Source organism: Eutrigla gurnardus, assembly GCF_963514095.1.
Source record: "Eutrigla gurnardus genome assembly, chromosome: 15".
NCBI classification, from domain to species: Eukaryota; Metazoa; Chordata; class Actinopteri; order Perciformes; family Triglidae; genus Eutrigla; species Eutrigla gurnardus.
The window spans coordinates 13946642-13970277 of record NC_139938.1 but is presented as its reverse complement, the minus strand read 5'-3'; the positions used below and the strand labels follow the sequence as shown (position 1 = coordinate 13970277).

The 23636-nt window shown below is 42.1% G+C and overlaps 1 protein-coding gene across 1 annotated transcript; it reads left to right on the top strand.

Moving 5' to 3' along the window:
* Positions 1-768: 768 nt before the first annotated feature.
* On the top strand, positions 769-8598 carry fhdc3 (FH2 domain containing 3). The gene is made up of 12 exons (XM_084028767.1): positions 769-838; positions 1978-2485; positions 2804-2865; positions 4864-4966; positions 5763-5848; positions 5948-6048; positions 6151-6221; positions 6357-6470; positions 6591-6661; positions 6757-6874; positions 6967-7131; positions 7232-8598. The coding sequence occupies exons 2-12, from the start codon at positions 2039-2041 to the stop codon at positions 8282-8284; spliced, it is 2391 nt and encodes a 796-aa protein (XP_083884893.1). The 5' UTR covers positions 769-838; positions 1978-2038; the 3' UTR covers positions 8285-8598.
* Positions 8599-23636: the final 15038 nt, after the last annotated feature.

Sequence of the window (23636 nt, the reverse complement as noted above, 5' to 3'; positions counted from 1 at the left end):
AAAAAATCAAAAGATTGATACAGCTTGAAAAGCAATCAATGCTTCATACCTTCATTGTTTACAACAAGATCCACAAAAATCACTGTCTGACAATATTACTGGAGAAACCACAATGAATACTTAAAGGTCAATCATTTCTTCTGTTGGCAAACATCATCACACATTTTTAAAATGTATTTATGTATTTACAAGCAGATCATACCTGACCTAATGGTACGTTGACTGGACATTTTTGGTTGTTGTTTGTGGTACAATATTCGTATGGTGTTTTGCTTAGAGGTTCATCTCATTTACCATCAATGAGGGTAGGGTTAGGTTTTTTTGTTATCCTTGAATTTGTAGTAACCTTTCCTTTGCACTCAGCGACTGTTGTCCTTTTCAACATGGAGGAAATGTGGACGGGAACTTGGACAACATTTTGTGAAAAATTTCTATTGGTTGCAGGCCAATTTGTTCTTATTACCTGTGTCTAATATCAGGAACCATATAAAAAGGAATGGCCACATTGAGGAGGCTGAACCTTATTGTTTCACTTTGTAATAAAGCAGAGCCCTCCCCTCGGTTATGAATGTAAAGTAGAGCATTTTAGGATACATTTGTATTTTTAGAATTATGTTCTGTTACTTGACCTTTTGATCCTCATTTTACGTTTGACGTCTCCCTAAAGGGGCGTTCCCTACCTGGGAACGAACTTGAACGTGATTGGCGGAGGCGCGGCCTGCACCTGTGACTGCTGTTTGTGAGACAGACCGGCTGCAGTCTGCACTCTGCGTGAGCACGAGGCGACAACGAACCGTGCGGATTTATATGAAAGCTAAGCTACGGTTTCAAACGCACGGTGAGTGAAAGAAAACTCTTCGTTCATTTAGTTCAAAGTCCGTTAAAGAGCCACCGTACGTTTTTATAGTGTATGGTGGATGACGCGTCACGTGAGGAACATGTTCTTTAAGGATGCGAACCCTAGTTGAAGAACTCACAGCGAAACTCCGTTTAAAAAATGTCAAATTTATGAATCCTTGTTTGTTGAAAACGCGCAGACGTGTTTCAACGAAAGTTTTAAAGTCGCTTGTGTCAATGTTTTTATTCGGCTAACAGTTATCTCACCAACTAGGATGTGTTTCTCTCTAAATTAATTAAATTCAAGTTATCTTCAGCAGCTTCCCTCCTCGGGGATGAGCAGCGTTTATGGACTAGCAAACTTTGAAGTAGAATTTTTATGTTCCGTAATGCTTGACGGAAGAAGCATAATTAGAGGAGGACATTATATTTATGGAGCAAATGTTATGCTACATTGTATGAATTAAGGTTAGCATTAAAAGATACATTAGAATGGTATGCTACAATGTATGAATTAAGGTTAGCATTAGAAGATAAATTAGAATGTTATGCTACATTGTATGAGTTAAGGTTAGCATTAAAAGATACATTAGAATGTTATGCTACATTGTATGAATTAAGGTTAGCATTAAAAGATACATTAGAATGTTATGCTACATTGTATGAATTAAGGTTAGCATTAAAAGATACATTAGAATGTTATGCTACATTGTATGAATTAAGGTTAGCATTAGAAGATAAATTAGAATGTTATGCTACATTGTATGAATTAAGGTTAGCATTAGAAGATACATTAGAATGTTATGCTACATTGTATGAATTAAGGTTAGCATTAGAAGATACATTAGAATGTTATGCTACATTGTATGAATTAAGGTTAGCATTAGAAGATAAATCAATACATGACAATATATTTCAGTGATCACTTTGTTGACAAACAATGGATATAGAAATTTCACTGGTTACTCTTTAATTAATCAGGAAATGTTAACCAAGAAATGAAGGCCTTTCAGCAGCCTGTCAGCAAATCAGCTGTTCCAGAAATGGAACATCTGTGTGATATTTTGTTGATACATAGTCTCGTGTTGCAAACTATAATCCACGTCTAAATTTAAATCCTGTATTTCTGTATCTCCTCAGATCTGAGTCACTGACAGCAGGATACTTCCTCCTTCCATCACCTTGGACTTGAGAGATCCAGATGGAGGGAGTGCTGATTTTAAAATCTGCGTCTCCTCCCAAGTGTTCCTCTCAAATCTCTCCTCCTCCTCCTCAACCACTGGATGCTCGGACAGATTCCGATCTCCAAACATCTTCTGCTGTGCTTCCACCCATGTGTGCTCCTGCTGTACCACCACCACCTCCTCCTCCTCCCCCTCCCCCTCCTCCTCCTCCTCCTCCTTTTGGCTCTCGTAATGTCACTCGACGATCCATGAAAAAGCTGAACTGGGACACCATCCCCAGCCAGCGTGTCCTGGGCAAATTGAACGTCTGGACGTCTAAGCGGCCTCAGAGGGACCTCGTGCTGAATATCCCGAGCATGGAGGAGTTGTTCAGTCACGTAGAAAAACGGGCCTCGCTGCGCCTCTCAAGGGTCATGGGTCTGAAGACAGACAATGGCATAGACCTCTTTCCACCAGAGCCTCAGGTAAATAGCTAGGGTTGCCCTCGGGGTCATTTTTGAAATCTTGTTAGACATAACAGAGGTTTATTTTAGTAACTGATGAAGACTTCCCTATGTTTTATTGGCCCATAACTAGGGAAGTAATGAACACATTAAAAGGAACTGAATTTGAAAAGTCAATCATCATGGGGAACTGCTACAGTGAAATCATGTTTGGGATAGTTTGTGCTTCCTCAAAGATCACATGACCTGTTGAGTATTGATGCGTCTTCTCATCTTAATATGGTTGTACAGAGGTGAAACCTTGGTTTTAAGTAAGATTTTGAATATTTCTCTCATTAGGTCACAATCCTTGATTCTAAAAAGAGTATGAATATTGGGATCTTCCTGAGGCATTTCAAGAGGTAAGGATTGCTGAATTTCGATCTAAAAGAGAATGAGTGTCTTTAAAAAAAGGACATTTCACAATTTCATGAATGAACCCGCGAAATGCAAACCCAAGTGAATGCAAAGGAACTTGGAGTGGGAGAACTGCAGCAGCAAGCCATGGTCAGAGCAGGGTGCTTTCATGTCGGACACAGAATCAAGAAAGCGACTCTTGACACGCTAGTCCAGAGAGTTAATCATTACCCAACCAGCAGACTCTTTATCTCAGCGGACCATATTCAAATTAATGTAAATGCATTTTTAAATATCGTTTGAGAATGTTCAGTATCGACATGGAGAACATTTTATGACTCACTTTATGAACACTTAAATGATGGGGAAACACAGCACCGACACAGTGGGTGAGGCTGAGTGGAGATCCAATCCAATCCACTTTTATTTATACAGCACATTTAAAGACAACACCGACATCCAGCAGCCATGTTGGATGACCAGTGTAATGTAGCTGCATATGTAATGCTCTCTTTAGTTGTCTATATATATAAAATACAGTTTCTAGTGTAACTATGGGGACTCAAATGCTTGTTTTGACTTGGACGAGCATGACCATTGCATGCATTATGTATTGTATACGAGTATGTAGGATAAGTTTCAGAAAAATAGTCAGACGCTCCTAGAATAAGTGTTAAAAAGAAGGGGAAAAATTAGCCTTTATTTGTATTTATATGTATGTCTATAATAAATAATATAGCAAATAATAATTTTACAATAACGTGTTTATCATGCTTGTCATGATGATGGTAGAATACTGAAAAAAATGAAATGCTGTTTTATTAATACACAAAGCCTTAAATCATATTCACCTCCCTTGATATTTGCTACTTAAAAAACGCTTTACAAATATTAATTTTTAATTAATTTAAAAATATTTATTTGTAATTTAGTTTTTACATTTTTTATAAATTTATTTTAAAATATTAACAAAAACAACTTGAATTAATTTTTTTTTTTTTACATCCGAATTATGATTCTACAAAGTTAGATTAATTTGCCTAAACATGTAGTCACCGGTGCCAGTTTCTGTGTCTGAACCTTCAAAGAAGTTTATCCCAGTAAAAGTTTCACTCAGCCCTCACTTTGAATACCAAATGCACTCTCTATGTGTGTCGAAGGCAAAGACCTGGAATGAACTGTCAGTCAAATTCAAATGGCATCTGCTTCCGTGTGGTAGTGACCAGAAAGGGACTCGATGATTCAGACTTTCCTGGACATCAGAAATAAAAAAATAGTGCTAACTTAACTTGATTTAATTTAAGTGCTAGTAGAGTTATGGGTGATTTTGTCGTCATGTTGGCATCTGGTTTATATCTTTGTGGCAGCAGAGGTCACCCGGGAAGCTGCAACATCCAATATCTATAAAGCCAACTGGCGACTGACAACTTTTTAATTGCAATGGGCTACTAAATTAAAATTATTATTGTCATGACAGCCATGTTTGGTAATTGTTTGTCTTCTGGGTTTGACTCTGTGACTGCTCTGCTGTGTGTATAACATTTACATTTAGGTCATTTAGCAGACGCTTTTGTCCAAAGCGACTTACAATAAGTACATTTGTCAAAAGAAGGAAACAAAGAAACCACAACGTATCATTGCCGATAATGTAAGAGCTAAAAATAGAACAAGTGTTAGGTCCTCATCTGAGTAAAGTAGTACTTCAAGAGCAACAGTGCTATGATCAGAGTGCTATAACAGCCACGTCTCTAGTCTTAGATACAGTGTCGAGGTTTTCCACCTTCAGTGCTGACACACATGAGTGGTCGGCAACAGCAATGTCACCTAACAGCAAAAAAATTGAAAACAAACCGCTAAGCGTGATGTTCATGTGATGAATAACCTGACTCAATATTAATGTCTCTAATTTGTTTGATGAGCAGGATTGATAAGTTGTTTATGGGAGGACTTAAAGGCAGGACAAGTGCCTTTTTGTTACTGTTGTCTTTTGTCTTCCCCTGCAGGCCGGTGACAGAAATGGTGCAGGACATTTGTCAAGGGAACTGGCTGAAGTTCGGGTCGGGCAAACTAAAAGACCTTTGTAAACTGCTGCCAGAAGCAAATGAGGTAATAACAGCTCCTCATGTTTCCCATTTGGCTCTGTTTTCATCAAATAAGACCAATGAACATGTAAGAGTCTTGGACTAAAAAGCTACACTTGGACCAGGTATCCAGGGTTTGACATATGTTACTATTTAACTCATTTTACCCTGACACAACTTACAAAAAGGCCTTTTGTTGCAAAAAATATCGTCTTATTGTGTACTTGTACTTCAGAGGAAAACATTGTTTTACTACTGTTACCTGACAGAGTGACTGGTTACATTGCAGATTATAAAAATATAACAATTAAAAAAATAATGTATCATCAGTAAGTAAAATACAAAAGTATTGTCATCAAAATGTACTCAAAAGTAATGCTCTTTATGTAGAATAATGTATATTATAATTATTGATGTACTCATGTGTTCACTTTATTGTTGCAGCTGGTAAAGCATTAATTGAATTAGGTTATTAACTGTTAAATAGTTTATCTATAGTAATACATAACGTATTAGTTGATTATGTTTTGTTTTATTAATCTGAATGGGTTAAGTAAATATATAATGTAGTTCAGTAGCAAGTACAATATTGTCCTCTGAGATGGAGAAGTATAAACTACCAAAAAATGTCAGCTACTTCAAGATTAATTACAGTAATTGTAATAAATATGTTTCTAACTCAAGAAATGTTCTGTTTCTACTCTTTATTACACTAATGACTAACAACTACTAATGTGTTTAACATCACGACTCATAATTCATGACAAGTAAACAACCATTTTTCTTATCACTTTTGTTTTCTCCAATTATTAACTGTACAGGTGAAGCAGCTGCTGGCGTTCAGTGGAAACCTCTCTGTGTTACCGGAGGCAGACCGCTTCATGGTGCAGCTGGTCAAAGTGCCGGGGTGAGTCTGGAGGCTTTTTGGGATAAAAATCCAAACATTTATGAAATGTTTGATTGCATGGTAGTCAAAAGAAATTGACCTTGCACTTTTGCACTTTAGCTACGAGGAACGCCTGAAAACGATGGTGCTGAGGGAGGAATTCTTTCCTCTCATGGAGGAGGTGAAGAACTCGTTTGCTGTCATGACTAAAGCAGCTAATGGTAACATCACACACATCCCCAAAGCTGCTAACCATCCCAACCTTCCATATGTGTTTTACGCCAGTTTGTTTTGTTGAGGTTCTTTGTCTCTCCTCCCCTTAGAGCTGTTGGAGTGTGATGACCTCCACTCGGTCATTCGGCTGGTATTAAAGGCTGGGAATTACATGAACGCTGTTGGTATTTTTCTTTTAAGAATCCCATTTTTATGACTTATTGTTTGATGTATCTGATGCATTTTAAGCCACCCTTTTGTGCTTTTTACTGAGCATTTATTATACTGATGACCATTCAAATAATGTGTTATTCAGGGTGGTTGCAGTGCCAGTTCCAATGCCATTGGCTTCAGGATGGCCTCACTGCTCAAGCTGGCAGACACTAAAGCCAACAAGCCTGGCATGAACCTAATGCACTATGTGGCACAGGTGAGGAGGAGAAAAAAACACACTGTCATGCTTTGTCTCTAAACAGTCGGGTAACTAATGGATTCTCCTGCTCCATCTATGTATCACGACGGCTCCACCTCCTTCATCTTCCACCCGCAGCAAGCAGAGGACATCGATCCGGAGCTGCTTACGTTTCATACCCAGCTTGAACACATTGGGAAGGGATCGAGGTGGCTATCATTACGACACGGATCAATTTCAATCGGATGTTGTGTCTGGTTGGTATGTTGAACAATTACCTGCAACGTGTCGTTAAATCACACAGAATCTGTAAAGAGGAGGTCATCGCAGACTTTGAGAGGGAAGTCAAGAAGGTCAAGGAAGTGAAATTGTACAGCAGCAGACAACCTGTTCTCTTGGAACAAATGGAGACATTTCTCATGGTAAGGTTTTCCCCCGTAACGGGAAAGGACCCTATGTGCTTGTGAATACTTCGCTCTGTTTTATACCCTTTTGTTTAATGTCTTCATTACAGAGGGCCGACGCCAAGGTGGCAGATCTGGAGTCCTCCCTTCAGGAGCTAAAGGCCGTGAGCAATGCCGTCGCCGAGTACTTCTGTGAAGACCCAGCTGCCTTCAAACTGGAGGAGTGCTGCTCCATCTTTCACTCGTTTTGCAAACGCTTTGACACGGCGGTGAAGGTAAGACTGTACCTAAAGCAGCTATGGAATAAACTGTGTCGCGTTAGTTTGCACTGTGCTGTATCTGATTTGAATACATTCTCCCTCGACGCGCCCGTAGGAGAACCGAGAGAGGGAGGCAGCAGAGCAGAGGCGCAAGCGGAAGGAGAGCATGCGTGTTACAGCCAAACGCCACTCCACAGTGTCCTGCCGCGGACCCGGGCCTGAGCCGGACTCCTCGAGCTTGGAGTCGGCCTTACACAGCTTTCTCTCTACCGCTCCAGAGGGATTAGTCAGATGCAGGAAGAACATACTGCCCACTATCAAGGGATCCCCCTCTGAGCGCAGCTCTCAGTCGGTTCCACCAGTAGAAAGAAATGAGGCCACGCCACATACCAGACAAGAGAGACCCGAGAACGAGCAACCTCAGGTGCAGAAAGAACTAGAAAACAAAGAGGAAGCTGAGAAGATGCGCGAGATAACTCGGAAGGTGCTTTGCTACCAAAACAACAAAAGCAGTCTCGATGGGGAACGACTTTCAGGCACTCCTCGCCGGTCGGATAGAGCACAAGACACGCCAGACACTCCGAGTACCCCTCGACCTAGAACCAGAGACTTCTTCTTTTCCAGCAACGAAGGTGTGGGCTCCCCATGGACTATACTGAGCCCTTTTGCTTGCTCCCAAAGAAATGCCCAAAACGACAGACGATCACACCTACGGAGACTATCCTCAATGCCAGCTGGAGATGACCTCGATGATGGAATCTGGGAGAGTGGCAAAGGCATTAATCACCCCGACTCCTGCAGTCGGGAAAGTCCAACATCTTCGCCTGGGGGTTCGGCTTCTCTCCCCGAGTGCCCGGGTCAGAAAGCTTTGTCGAAAGGTCCGATCCTCAGGTCCGTTTCCATGGATGAGACCAGTCACCCTCCAGCACCTGGCTTCCGGCTGGAAGACTTGTTCCAGAAAAGCGTGTCTCAGAGGTCGTACTCCTCTGGATCAAGGACAGAAAACATGAGAGATGATGGAGCAGGAGTCTCTTCATTGCTTGATAGGAAGGCAGGGAGTCCGGCAGAGGGTCAAGTGAGCCCCTTTGGGTTCATATCCTTCTTCAGACGCATTGGAGGCAGAAGTAAGCCGGATGATGTGGAAGAACAGCGCATCAAAGGATCTTGATTTCAAATTTTAGTTAAGAGACAGAGGACAAGCTTGTCTGTTTGTGTTTGTGTGTTTTTGATTGTTGAAATGTTTTTGTCTTTTTTATCGTTATGGTTTACCCTTCAGCGGCGCCAAGGCAAATGAGCACTTGCTTTGAACTTTTGAAGGTTTTGATTTTGTGGTAACCAAACCCTATTCAAAGATCTTTTTGTTTTTCTTTTTGGTTTTTTTTTGTGTGCAATAAAGGGTGTAATTCTACCTATTTTATTTTTACTTGTATATATAATATATAAAGTATAGGTTAAAATGTCTCCTCCTCAACCCTTTGCATAAAATCCTTGAAAGTCTGACTGGTACTGTCTCCTTAGTGACGCCTGCTCAGCGTCCAGCACTTTCCTCTCACATCATCTATTATTTCTTCTGGCTGGCTGGCTGGCTGGCTGTTGTTCATGTAGCAAAGGGAGCACTAACACTTGTATAGATATGAACACTGAGACAACCCCAAATATAAAAGCTACAAGATCTGAAATTCGGACCGTAAAAAAATAATAATCTGGGCACGTTGTTGCTGTTGAACCACGCTGGTATCCAGATGATGTCTGCTACCTCCGCCATGCCACGCCGGTGTCTCAGACAGAAGGAGACATTCAGCTGTGTTACTCAGGCAACAGGGTTTGTTTACAGCCATTTCATCCGAGCCCTCGATGTAATAATACACTCTTGAACAAACTGCTCGATACTGGCTCCTTTCTCACTGTTCTGTTGTCCTCCCACATCTCCCTCCCACTGGCGAGCACTCAACGGGACATTTTCCAGTCGCCTGGCATTTCAAATAAAGGGGGCACAATGAATAGAGTAAAACAGAAAGTTTTGTGTAATTTAACTATTGCGTGACATTAAAATTGAAGTATTTTTCTCTTTGAAGAATTTTTGTCTTGGCTATAACCAAGCAAACTGTCCTTCCTTCAAGGTTGAAGATAGTCTAATAAAAGCTTGTCCTTGTACACAAACAGAGATAACAGTCTGCACGTCGGAGCTGAGCGATACGTCAGCAGCAACTGACCCTTTTTTTGTGTAAAAGTAGAGCTCCAGAGGACAAGTGGGCCATTGTGATCAAATGTTTGGGACCATCTCATGTGAGTCGACTCCCGAGGACACGAGGTGACCCGTCTCTCACCCGTGTTCAGAGAATGTGTGTGTGTCACGGTGAAAGATGAGAAACGGGCATGACTAGAGGAGAGGAAGGAGGTGGGGTCGGGGGGGGAACTTGGACCAAATCAGGGAGGGAGGGAGACTTGTAGGTTGGGTTGAGAAGGAAGCATTTGAGCAGAGAGGAGCAGGAGCCGAGAAGGAAAAAGCAAGTTTAGTGACAAACCCACATGTTGTTTTGTTTGTTTTTGACATGGGAACCGGCAGCTGGACCTTAAAGGTTGCTCAACTTGTTTTGAGGATGCATCATCTGCTATGAGGTATGTTGTCAAGTCAAAGCAATATGTTTAATCCCGTGTAAACCCCAAGCGTTATCACTGTACTGAAGTGTTTCTGCTCTTTGGTAACATGACAGAAGATCACACACTGTGTGGAAACTTAATCTGTAGAGGCAGCTATAGTTATTAGACTGTTCACAAGTGTTGGGTTTACCGATTTGCATCTTAAATCACATTTTGAGGTCAAAGATGACACTATTTAAGTGCACAACTTGAACCTGTGCACTGCTATGTGGTATACAGAAGAGGTTTAGGGCAATATGTGAATTAGTTTTTGGTCTAAATTCAAAGTCTTTTAAAGTAAGATTTCTTTTCTCAGAATTCAGAGAATTTTTTTTCAAATTACCTGATAAGAACTTACATGGACTTTAGTGTAAAGTGTCCGGGTATTATTACTATTAACGTTAATTTTTAAAAATCTCGAGCATGAAACCGACCTGTCATAATACCGGTACTTCTGTGTAATTGGTTTCTTCGATAAGAACCCTTTCTCTGACAAATTGGGTAAATGATGACCCCGACGTGATTTGAACACGCAACCTTCTGATCTGGAGTCAGACGCGCTACCGTTGCGCCACGAGGTCACGTCCAACATTTCACCACCTAACTTAATTAACTCAGAGACGTCATCACATTATGCCTGTGTTTATAGTAGCTTATAAGAGAAGACACGTCTCGGTGTGCGTCCCAGATAAAGTGCACACGGCCCTGTAGTTCCCTCCAGGACGATGTCAAGACCCTGTCGATGATGAAACCCCCAGTCAGTCACTAGATGGTGCAATTCAACAAAGGTTAGTTGGTGTCTCCACATCCATCCACCAAGTACGCGGAGCAACGGATTATTATTCAATTCGCTTTGAAGAAATGTACATAGTTGTCCATGTTTATAGTCCAACCTTACTCAATCTGAGTAGAACCTCATGTAAAATAATTTGTGGTTTTATGGTAAAACTGTGTTAATCCCAGCTGTTCTCTGCATAGAAAGGAAGAGGAGCATCTGGAGAATCTAGGACACTTACCAGTGAACCTTCATTAGTGACCAGCCTTGTTCTTTGCAGAATGGACGGGTGAGTGTGCACAAAAGATACACTTTTTGTTATTTTTTTACACATATTTTGCATTGACTTTTGTTTGAAATAGACATTACCGAGCTGAAACTGAGTGCCTTTCATAACTTTTGTGTTGTCATCAGTGAAACAGTAATTATATTCATCAGTCACCTTGAGTGGGTTTGCTCAGTGCTGCTGTTAGTGTCCTCGCTGTCCCAGCTGCAGCTGCTCTGATTAGGATGCATGCTGCTTTCTGTCTGACGCTGATGAGATGGGTTTAAATGTCAGGGAGGTGGAGCAGCGTAGGCTACATTGATTAGCTGGGTAAATGTCACATTATGGCCAGCAAGGCAAACGGAGCGCGATGCTGTCAATTTATATGTCTTTTGTTTTATATCACTGTCTTTATTATGACACCAAAAGACAGATTTATATACATGAGTCTTGGGTTTACAGTGGTCAGATTGCAATGTATGCATCCACATTTGTGCATTTGTCTTGTTGCTGAACGTCTGAAAGACAGTTATAAGAAAATGTCACAGTTTTTATTGCGTTTGTGACCACAATCTGTGTGTATTCAGCATCTACTTAAAAGCTTAATTTAAAACGAGCAACAATTCTCACTCTTGCTATCTGGAAACAGAATAAGAAGTCAAATCCGTCCAGCTCACAGCCTCCCCCACACACCTCACTGCTGCAGCAGTCAAAGCTCCGTTCCTGCCCCATCTCCCACGACTAATACCCATCTGACCACATTCACAATGGTTTAGCTGGATTTTAACATCCATCTAAGACATGATCTACCACTTAACGGAAAGTCTGGAGGGATTTTTTCAGTGGAGGTTTTGGGACGGAAGGCGTACTGTTACTGCCACTATATCTGAGCATAATGTTAAATCATTTTAGGTTACGCTTCATGACTTAAGTTCTTGTTTCTGAAAGTGGTTTTGCATATTTTAGCCAGTTTTGTACATTAGTGCTGACTATTTTCCCAAAGCCATACATTTTATATGAATTACCCAGCTTCGAATATACAACATATGGAGCCTTTGTTGTAAAGTCTTTTTAATAACCATTTTTCAAAAATGTTTACAATTTAGATCAATAAATGCAATGTCATAGATTCAACTCCCGGGCCTGAATGTTTTCAAAACACTAAACACTCACCAAGATGGATTCCTTCCACCTGGAGCATGTCTGAACATGTTTTATTCATAGCGGCAGAACTTAAATATCATGTATCGACAAGCTGAGAGAATCCAATGGAAGGGCTGATGAGGGGCTTTTTCACACAATATCTCACACAATGAACATTAACATTAAAAGAATTCCCATTTTCATTTATCCTGGCATGACTAAAAACTAATATCTCACCCATAGTATAGAGAGACCATCGTACACTTAACATGGGCTCATGGAAGTCAAAACCTTGTCTATACCTGAGGGTGGGGGTTCAAAACCTGCTCAGAGACCAGGTTTTATGATTTGCTGGTCAGGGAGGGAGGGAGGGAGGGAGGGAGAGAGAGAGAGAGAGAGAGAGAGAGAGAGAGAGAGAGAGAGAGAGAGAGAGAGAGAGAGAGAGAGAGAGAAGTCATCTGCGTGTTCTGCTGCAATGGATGCAGTCTCCATGGCAACCTGGTGCTCCCGCAGTAAAATCCTGGGAAGATGCTGTGGTCCCCACCCCCTTGCGCATGCACACAGGCCCAGTAACGAGGAGGAAGGTGCTCATGCCTCTGCTGTCCATACGCACACAGATATTAAAAATCCATCATCACAGTTTCCCTCTCCTCTCTTCACCTTTGTGTTTCTGCTCTGCCCCCAGCTCTAAATGATAGACTCTAGAATTAAAAACATTGTTAGTTATCCTTGAGAAGAAACTGAACCCTGTGTGCATCAATTCACTTAATTCATTCACTCATTTCCGCCCCACCTCCCACCCTCTCTCTCCCTTTTTTTATTATTTTTTTTTTACAACTCCATCAATCATCTGCCTTTTAAGCTGAGCTCCACATTTATCTTAACAGGATTCAGTAATTTATCTCGGTCGTCCCTACTTATAGAAATGGTAAAATCCCTCTATATACAGCATCGCCACATGTTCTGTTTGATAGTTTGGGCTTTTCTCATTCCCTATACACATGTAATAAAAAAAAAACATGGAGAAGAAAGGAGGAGAGTCAGGAGAGGTAAAGGAGAGTGAGGACAGGAATTAAAAAAAAAGAAAAATCTCTGTCTCTTTGTTGCTATCTCTCCTTCACTCTGCTCATCTCTTACACTATTGGTCGATCCAACCCCCTCCCATTTCCACACCAGCCAGTCAGCTCGTACAATCTCTCAGCATCTCCTGCCTCAGCGCGCCTCTCTCTCTCTCACTCTCTCTCTCTTTCAGTCGTTTCCCTCTCGCTACAACACACATGCATTAAAGCCAGACCCTGATCACACTAACCCCGTTCCTGCCTCCACGCCTAAACTCTCTACGTGAGGTGGGGGGTTTTTTTTGTGCAATGTCAGCTTTTGTGGAAGGATATGGCTCCCTTTGGAGGAGAGCGTGCTGAAACTTCCTCGTGCCCCTCCTTCATCTGTCAGGAACCTGCTGTAAGTAAACCTCTCTGTCACTCTTACAAGTCATCCCCACTGTGTGCCAGCGCTCGTCCCTTCATCCTCCACCGTTTCCACCTCACACCCTTCTCCCTTTGGCAGCCTTGTCCTCGTCTCTCGTCCTGCTTCCCCTCCCTCCCCTCCTCCCTCCCTCCCAAGGGTGGACACATACACTGTGTTGTCTGTATGCAAACTAATGCCGCAGGCCATTCGCTAGCCTGTGATGGGTGCTGTGCAGCCCAACCTGAACATATTTCTTGTTTGTGTATGAGAGTAATGATTCTCTCTGAGGCTTACCTGTGGTTATAGATGAGTGAGACGGTGATCTGCTGGTTGTGTGGTTTGGTGATGTGATTGCAGACTAGGGGGCACGCTGAGTGATGATTTATGGCTTCATGCTGTGCGTTTGCTGTACTGTTTGCACTGAGTGTGTAATGAGAGCTTCTTTTATTGAGGAAATGTAAAGGCACAACAAAAAGCAGTGTTTCTTTCAGAGCGCGTGATTGTTTTGTGCAATTTGAAAAGATTCCCTTTATATTATAAACAATGCTTTTTCCACAACATGTCGGGTCCAGAAAAAAACAGAACAGAACTCCCTGTGTTGTTTATTTTCTTTCTTGTTTTTGCTTGGTACAGTTTATTTATACTCAGTCAGTAAAATTGTTTTCAGGAGATTTAAATGTAATCTTTCATCGGCTCCAAACTTTGGTCTCGTGCTGTTATCTAAAGTAGAGTTGATGATGTTGTTTGCAGATCCTTACACTCCAACATGACACGACAGCAGGGGGACTCAGAACATGACTCGTTTTTAAAATAGTGATCCGGGGGGAACCTCTGGTCCAGCTGGTATGGGAGGAATGTCACCAGAGCTGGAGGGGTGAGAGTCAGATGAGGAGACATGTAAATGAAACTGAATGGTGAACTGAATGGTCGCCACTGTAACTGCTGGGTTTTTCTCCCCTATTGGTGTCATAAACTGCCACAGATGTCGGTGTCGTCGTTGTCAGAGAGCTGTCTACACTTGTGCATTATTATGAGCTCTCTTAGTGAACGTCAACAACAACCGGTGCAGCAATCAATAAAAGGAGAGGGGTGGAGCCAATGTTGTGTTCTAATAATGCCTTTGTGGATTTATGTGTACTCTCACACCCAAATGGCTTTTCTTGTTGTGACACTTGAGACACACACGCACACACACACACACACACACACACACACACACACACACACACACACACACTGACGAGAGATCTAAGAGACAACCTTACAGCGGCATCAAGAGCACTTTGACAAATGATGTGACACCTGCAGTAATGTGTGTGTGTGTGTGTCTGTGTGTGTGTGTGTGTGTGTGTGTGTCTGTGTGTGTGTGTGTGTGTGTGTGTGTGTGTGTGTGTGTGTGTGTGTGTTTGAAGGTGTGCTAAGCTCTAAGGTGATTGCGTTGCCATGGGCAACAGCAACAGAATCCCTTCTCCACTCTACATAATCAAACCGATGTATGTACATTTATGCAATTGCAATTATATATATATATTTCATGCTGCTTTGATATGAGCCCATCAGAGAGAAGGCAACCCGTATCAAACAAGTCCAGCTCAGGCTTATTAATTCTGAGTTTTAACTTTGCGAATGTGAGGAAAGTCTAAAAGCTGGTGGAGTTCCTCTGAGAGATGTAACAGCGTCTGTCGGGAATTCTCAGCTTGTCAAGTTTAATTATTATTACCCTCTGCTCTAACAGCTGTTTTGGCTAATACTGTTTTTTTTCTTTCAAGTTTTTATTGATTTTTCTAAACTGCATGGACTCAGCCATCACATGACTTTGTTTGTTTGGTTCATCCAGATGCTATAGACAGGCTGGATAGGTAAAGCGACCTGTAACAAGAGTGTCTGATCACGCTTAGGTTGTGTGCACATGGCGTGTATGTGTGAGATTACTATGTGAGTGCATGTTTGTGCTTTGGCCATTCCTGTTTTCCAAAGCACTGACTGAGCTAAGAGAAGTCATGTTGGATATATTTAGAGAGATCCCTCAGGGAGGCTCAGTAATAGCACTGGCCATACTCTGCCATTTCTTCAGCAATTCATTCAACATCGGGACTAAAATCGCTTTTCTGAGTGTTGCCCTTTTCTCAATCCAGTCGAACATTTTATGAGAGAACTTGCTGAGAGTTTACTGATTTCAAAACGATTGCAATACATTAAAAAGGTTACATGCATAGGCTTTTCTTTCTCATTTGAATCGTTTTTGGCACCTCTCATGTCATTTTCACATCAGTGTTTCGCAGAATTTGTAACGTGCAAGAAAAAAGAAGGCCTTTTTTGGTCATTTGGAAACTGGATATTCCTTGCCTGTTCTCCATCTACTGTATGTTTGAAATCCTGACCTCAATAGTAATGCAGAGTAGTTACATCATTCATTTGAGCTATGATGTAAAGGTCCTACGAGGAATATATTCAGCATATTGACTGTATTATGTAGCACTAGCATTTCCCTGTCTGACAGTGAAGAAGTAAAGCTATTAGATACGACTAAATGATTAGTTAAACTCGCTGATCTGTTCAAATGATGTACTATTGATGTCCCTGTGTTCACTGTCTTGGTAGTAATCCTTGAATCATTCATGTGTTGGTTCATTACTTTTTGAAGGACACACACAGATATCAGCATTTTCACTAAATGTTTCTATTTCTGTCCGTATGAGCGATAACCATAAAACGGAGTGGGCCAACGTAGCATTCGTTCCTAAGAATAGAAATGAAAGAATCACGGCTCTTATGATGTCTGTGATTGTAAAAAAAAAAAAAAAAAGAGAAGAAATGAGCTCGGTGATGGTGGTCATACCTCTGTGAATACGAATAAAAATAAATCCTGTCACTAGGCTGTGAGAACAGTTAGGCAAAAGAAAGAATCATGATTTCTAGTCTATTAACATTATGCTGTGGTAATGATGTATGTAGCTTGAGTGTGTGTGTGTGTGTGTGTGTTCACATGTGCTTGCGTGCTGGAGTGTGAGCCGTGTGTTAATATGCTGATACAGGCTGTTCCTGTGACACATTCCTGTCCAGCTTGGCTCAGATCAGCCAAGCTGATAATTTTAGCAGCGCTCATGTCAGTCAGTCCCGCTGTGTGTGGACAGCGACGAGTAGGTACCACTCCTCGACATTTCCCATCCACTACATCATCCTCGCCAGAGGCCTACACGTGACGAATGCGTGTGTTAGTCTCTGATTTTCAACTCTGTGGTCGTTTTAAGGCCGGATGGCCTGAAATTGGAAGGGGCGTCTGTTCATTTGTCCACCAGGAGTGTGGTTTACACCACACTGCTAGTCCTTCATGTGCAGACGCTGACGGATGCTGACAGACGTGACGAACAAACGATGGAATCTCCAATCCCCTTAAGGAAATGAATTTCCACGCTGTTAGAAATCAAAGCCGTAATGCACATTCATGATTCAGTGACAGGGTTTTTCCATTATGTTTGTTTATAATGAGACGTATAAAAAGACTTCAGGTCATGTTGCATCGCCTACATTTGACCTTTTTCTCGTCTTTGACATCTTTCATGCTTGATGTTGGTGCATGTCTGTGATGTGAAGGGCACGTGAGCAAAGCACCCATGGCTTCATTCTTCTGTTGTGATCGGTGTGCTGGATATTTGTCTCTTACATAAACCACGTTTTTGACCTTTTCTTTTGTTTTCTAGCACCCAGATGACAAACTACACACCTGGATAGATCCAAACAAAGACATGGAAGGGCTTGTAAAACTACTTGAAACATCATCGTGGTGTGCTTCTTTTTTTGTCCCCATGACACGGGTCTGGCTGTTTATGTTAATATATGTTTAGCTCAGGGCTTCTATTCCCTCAGTTATTTAAAGAAACAAATTATTTCGGGATCAGTGCCTCTACCCTGTGGCACATGCTCCTATTTCACTGCACAAAAAAAGAAGCTCTCCGCTTGGAGAGGGTTTTCTAAGATAAGTAAGACGGTGAAGAATCTGTGCGTCATGTAATATTAATGTATTTAACAACAAAATCACGAATATACACTTTTTATAATGCAGTGTAAGGTATTAAAGGCTTTGGAAATGATGTTGGTGTTCACTGTAAAACACATGCAGTAGAGTCCGCCACGTGTGCCAGGCAATATTGTCTTTAATGTAATCCCATATCAAGAGCCTGTAACAGAAGCCTTCATTCACTCACACAGAGAGAGTGAACCCCACACAGCAGAGACCGTCGTCGTGGACATGCATGTGACCGCCATACATTGTCCTCGCACAAGGGCCCGGCTCTTTCTGCTCTCTGCTTGGAATTATGTAACGTTTTTGGATGTGGGATGTGAGCGTGACGGGGAACGGTTGTGTTCGGATGCCGCTACATTGTGTCGTATCTTCTGATGGACGCTGCAGGGTGACCCAGCAGACGTTTATTTTGATATGCGAGTGTTGTTTTTAAGATATTTTGTTCAATAAAGTCTTATCTTTGTCTTACCTTATCTCATAGATGTGAAGGAACCTGTATTTTCCTATCGTGTATCTGTTTCTAAAGGCTCGGCGGAGTCGAGCTGCTGTTCTGATGTTCTGATTTCTGCCTTGATGTTAGTCTTGTTAAGAATGTCTTGATGAAGTTCTGTTTCAATAGAATGAATGAGGAGGGGGGGTTCAGCAGTCACAGATGGTGGTTTATTCCAGAGGTGCAAGGAACTGTAATAAAATACACGACTCATGTATTTCTGCATCGTTAGACACTTTACTTTTTGCCTCGCTAAAATAATAATGATAATTTGTGTTGATCATCATATTAGTGATTTTCTTCTCATATGGATGCAAATGAAAGGATATCATTTGCACTCACACACACTGAGACCAGCTGTGGTGTAAAGACAGCTGGGTAGCTGAAAGGAAGAGTCACTATTTTCTTTTCAACCCATCAATCAATCATTGATTTTCACGCACAGTAGACCTGCATTATTAACAGCCGCCGATATGAAGCCTCTTTTTTGCAACGGTGTGTGCACACAGTCTCCAATGTATGAAGCATTTGTGAGGTTTTTGCATATGTATTATGTGTCTTAACTTTGCATATAATAACATGTTGGTAATTAAAAACACACTAATCTTTAGGATATGAATGCTTTGTGATGTTAATACTACAGTTATCATCCATAATTGAGTTTCTAAATCGTCTCAGATCAGTTGTATGTGTATCACATGTGTTGGACCCTCATGGAACAAAGCTCATGTAAATGTTTAGCATGTGCATCCTTCTCGAGTGGTTCTGAGTCATTACTGGTCATCTGAGGATCCCTGCGCCTTTTTTTTTTCACAGCGTGTATGCTGCGCAGAGCACGTGCCCGTCAGTGGTGTGAGGGGGGATAAGAAGTGATGGCTCTATATATAGACGTATATGTATGTGGAGGCTTAAGATGGAACCGTGCGGGAGAATGGAGGCTTGTCCAGCATACTAGCGAGGGTTTACGCGGGCTGGTCCATGCACGCCATCTATTATCTAGGGGCGTGCATTCTTGGGCTTCTATCTTTGTGAGGACCAAATGAAGGGGTTTGCAGATTGAAACAGCTGACTGTGTGCGTGTGCGTGTGCGTGTGCGTGTGCGTGTGAGGGATGCTGTCAGGCCCGGAGCTTTTAGACTCCAATACCATAATGGTTGCCCCGAGATATCAGGATTGTCCTCTGTTACACAAGAGCCTTCTCGCTATGCAGTGTGTTTGTGAAAATGTACTGTATATACAGTAACTCTGAGTCCCTTCTTCCTCCTCTTCGTCATCTCTTTCCCTTCTCATCTTGTTCTCGAGTCCCTCTCCCCTTTCCCCCTTCCTGCTCCTCCACATCTACCAGCTCCGAGGTTTCAGCGTGCAGCAGGCAGAGTCAGGAGGATGTACAGTACATTGTGTATGGGGAGCACAGAAAACCCAACATTAAGCAAAAAAACAACAAGGCATCAGGTGTAACACTGATGTCGGCGGCAAACCAAAACTGTCACATTATTTGTTGCGTGACTTCCAAGAGGTGCATATTATGAAATGTAACACGGGAGTCACAGTTCTAATGAAAGAGAGGTGATTCTAGGGGAATAGTATTCTTTGTTTGCTGCCTGAAGTGGGTGTGGTTTCTCTTACTGACCCTGGGGCAAAACAGCCTGTTTTGGTTCACATCAAATGAGTTAAGTGCTGCAGTGGGTGTGCAGGGTTTTTTCTGATCTTTTTATCTGACACTAAAGTTCCTCTCAAAGCAACATGAAGTATTTAGTCGGAGCCTTGCAGCTGAATTCTATCACACTCAAAGCCAAAGTGCTAGGGAGTAATGCTATGAATTATAAAAATGGTACTGTATCGTTGAAACAAAACACATTGTGTCTGTTACTCCCACCCACGCTGACCTTGATGTCAATCTGTTAATAGTAGACAAATGAATAATAGAACTGTTCCTTAGCTTGGCTCATTAGCCATAGCTAGCTGGCCAGAAATATTTGAGGCAGTTCATATTGGTGTGTGCCCAAAAGCGTTAAATTATTTCTATTGAGAAAATATGTGTTTTCAAGCCATGAAACCAACATCTGACAATGAAGACTGGAAAATATCAGGGCAAAACAAAACGTCCCATTAGATTAGATTAGATGTTCTCTCAGTGCTTTGGTTTGGAAAGACCTCCCACAGCAGCGGTCTGGCCTGTGAGTTCAGGATATGGGATTTTGGAAAGGTGTGTGCGTGGGCGTGGAGGAAGCGAGGGAGGAGAGACGACTGGACTCAATCCGCAACAGATTATCTGTCCATTGATGTTTTTTGTCAGAGAATCGTCACCTCTTGCACCAGATTAAACTCTGACTTCACAAGGCCAGGGCGTTTAAGGGATTGGCTGCAAAAAAAATAATCCTCTGACGAAGATATTTCACTTGAAATTCAAAGTGAAAATCCCCTTTTCTGTGTTGAAGGTATTTTCTTAATCCCTGCATATGATACCATAAGGTGGGGAGACATATGTTTCAAATTCTTATTCTAAGTGGGTTTTTTTTTTTAAACGTGACATCATGAATTATGTAACTATTTTTTGCTTGGCTGTCCAGCGTGCGTGTGCTCGGCTGGCTAAGCAATGACGCTTCATAGCTGTAACTGGAGGCCATATGATCCAAATGTTTAGCTGATCGTCACCTTCAGCTGCTGTTCCTGTTCTCTATTAGGGAGCAAGCTGCATTCAAGAGCCAACCCTGCTTTCTCTCCTCCTAATCACAGCTTTCAGTCGGCGCACATTCACAAATGAAATAATCCCACCTTCGACGTGTTCCCGGATTCAAGATTGTCTCTCCAGTCGCGATCGTTGTTTCTTCTTGTTCTTCTCTCCCCCTGGCCAGCACAAATTCTTGGCCCATGATGCAATCGCCTGCTAGTTGAAGTTTCCCCAGCCAATCAGAGTGCAGCAGTTGGACGGTATCCAGTCAGCTCATGCTTGTAAACAGCACTGACAGTAGGAGGGACTTTCAATTTACCGTCCCACCCTCTGTTGTCAGCCGTGTTCAGCCTTTTTTTCAGTGTGTGTGTGTGTGTGTGTGTGTGTGTGTGGGGATCGTGGAAGTGGAAAAGGGAAAAAGCAACAGAGGGAAAAGGGAAAAGGAAGACTGGTCATCAGGGCCATGGGGAGATACGAGGGAGGAAGTGGGCGTGTGTGAGTCCGGGAACAAAGAGCTGCCATGGAGCATTCTACACCGATGCACTCCACACTGACAGTAGGTGGGCTTTTTTTGTGTGTTTCTGGTCCTCGTCTATGTGTTTCCATGAGCTGCTCAGCTGTTACCAGAGAGGAGTGTGTGTTTGTCCAAGCTGTCAGCACGTATCCATGGCAGCGCAGGTGTGTGACGGCGATCAGAAGGGCTGTTTTACTGTTATTCTGTCCTCTTGATGAACTGGGAAGAAGACGTCATATTTCCCACCTTGCCCCCCCCTAATTAACTTACACGTGTGTGTGTGTGTGTGTGTGTGTGTGTGTTATAAGAGACACACACGTGCTCTGACGATCCCATTGTACAGTAAAAGCAACAGCAGACGTTTCTGTGCCGAACGAGACAAAGAAAACTGTTACTCTTGTATTCGGCAAAGCCAACAGTGAATAGGCTCATTGTGTGTTACCTCTGTGGGTGTTAGCTTGTTGTCACACACAAACATGCTGCACACACACACACACACACACACACACACACACACACACACACACACAAACAATTAGTTACACATTGAAAAGCTGTAATCCTGAGACTTTGGGGATTTAGTCAGGCTCAGGTTTCCGGCAACATTACTGCTGTTATTACTGCGCATATTATGGCCAGGAGAATTATAACACACATCAGTTTGATGGTATTAGCTGACAGCTCTGCTTGATTTGTTAGAAGCTTCCTGCAGTCCTGCCCGGGCTTGACTTTATCCCACGCTGCCGCCTGTAACTGCAGAGCCTTGTGTCTGCAGGTTTCCACCAGCTAACTGGTCGTGGTTACTTTGGAGCGTCGCATCTAAACACGGTGCCCTACTTAGTTTAAATGGCCTGCTGCATGTAGCCATAAACACACGCATCGTCACAAAGCTGGAATATACAAGAGCTTTTCTAAAGGCCTGAACCTTTAATGCATCAGATGAACTGTAGATTCACTGCGTTTTTACATTCTCAGACTCCAAACAGATGGTTTTAGCATTTCTGCTGCATTTTTTATTTTTCAGCCCGATGTTTTGAGACACAAATCTTACTTGGGATTTACAGCATTAGATTCTTCTTTTGCTTTTGAACCCAATAAACCTATATAAATATATATATATAAATAACCAACAAAGAGACTTCACTAGATGCAGCAGTCCTAAAACCTGCAGGCTTATTTTAGTTTCACCGTCACTGCTCGCCTCCCCACTAATACATGTTTAAATTTAGATGATATTCATATCCGTGTGTTCTAGTAATACTTTACCCTCCTTTAATTCTACTGTCTATCCAGAGAAGTTCAAGCTTCAGAGGCAGAGACAACTGGATTGTCTTGAAGTGCCAGTTTAAAGAACATATTTAGAGCCCGAGTGTGAATGTTCTCCTGGCTGACAGCTTAAGTAGTGACCTTTAACCTCCCAGTCTACAGACTGTATGTCTGACCCTCTGTGTGTGTGTTTCTGTATGTGTGCTGTGGGCACCAGCTAACAATAGGACATGAGCTAGATGGTACAGGGGGGATTGAGTGCTGTATTAGATCCAGTAGTGACAGATGTGCACAGAGGGGGGAGTCGGGGGGGAGGGGGGGTCAGTATGTATTATCAGTGTGTTTGTGTTTTTCTTGAGTTTCCTCACCATTGAGTGTGTGATGTTCATAACTACTATATACCTCAAGGCCATAAATGTTGTGGTGAGCCACTGACAAAATGTGGTTGGACTACATTGCTGGAGCTAGTTAGCAACACAGAGATTAAAAAAAAAAAAAAATTGCACACATATATCGATGAGAACACGCTGCAGTAGCATCTTTACCAAACCACTGTATTTATTGTGCCATATGTGTTCAGGCTTGAACGGATGAATGTGAAAGTGGGCCAAGTTTGAGCACCGGTTTTGTGTTGCTAGGCAGAATATCCCAACCTTGCAAGTGGATTTCTATAATGGATGAGAGCGTGGAAGGCATGGGGCTGCTCTGTTCTGGTCACCTCAAAGAGGTTCGCTTCTACTTCATATTGCCACTGACATGTATGTTCCCTATTTTATTCAGTGTGTTCTTTAAAATTGTCATTTAATATCATTTTTTAAAGTGTGTGAAGCACATTAGAGTTCTGTTTTACACCCATATCACAACAGTTTGTGTGTGTTTGTGTGCACACTGCTGACAACAGGTCAGCAGTGTGTATTTTTAATTCAGAAAGGTTGCAGATTCCTTATTGTTTGCATTATTTTCCTGCTTTGGTGTTATTTGAGATGTATGGCACATAGCCACACATCTGCTGCTGTCCTGTGCATTCTTCTATTTTACACTGTTTTCTATTTGCAGGCTTTTGTTTGGCATTAACCTAGAAATAACACCGCAACAATAGACACATTTTTCTACCACTGTAATCCTGTAATTAAGCAGCTTTGTTCACTTTGGTTCCTGGTACATCCTGACCTAAGTTTATTAAGCATTGGCAGCCCCAAAAAAGTAACACTTGCTGGACAAATATAGGCAAATGTTCATGTTTTTTTTAAATCTTTTGTCTACCTGCAG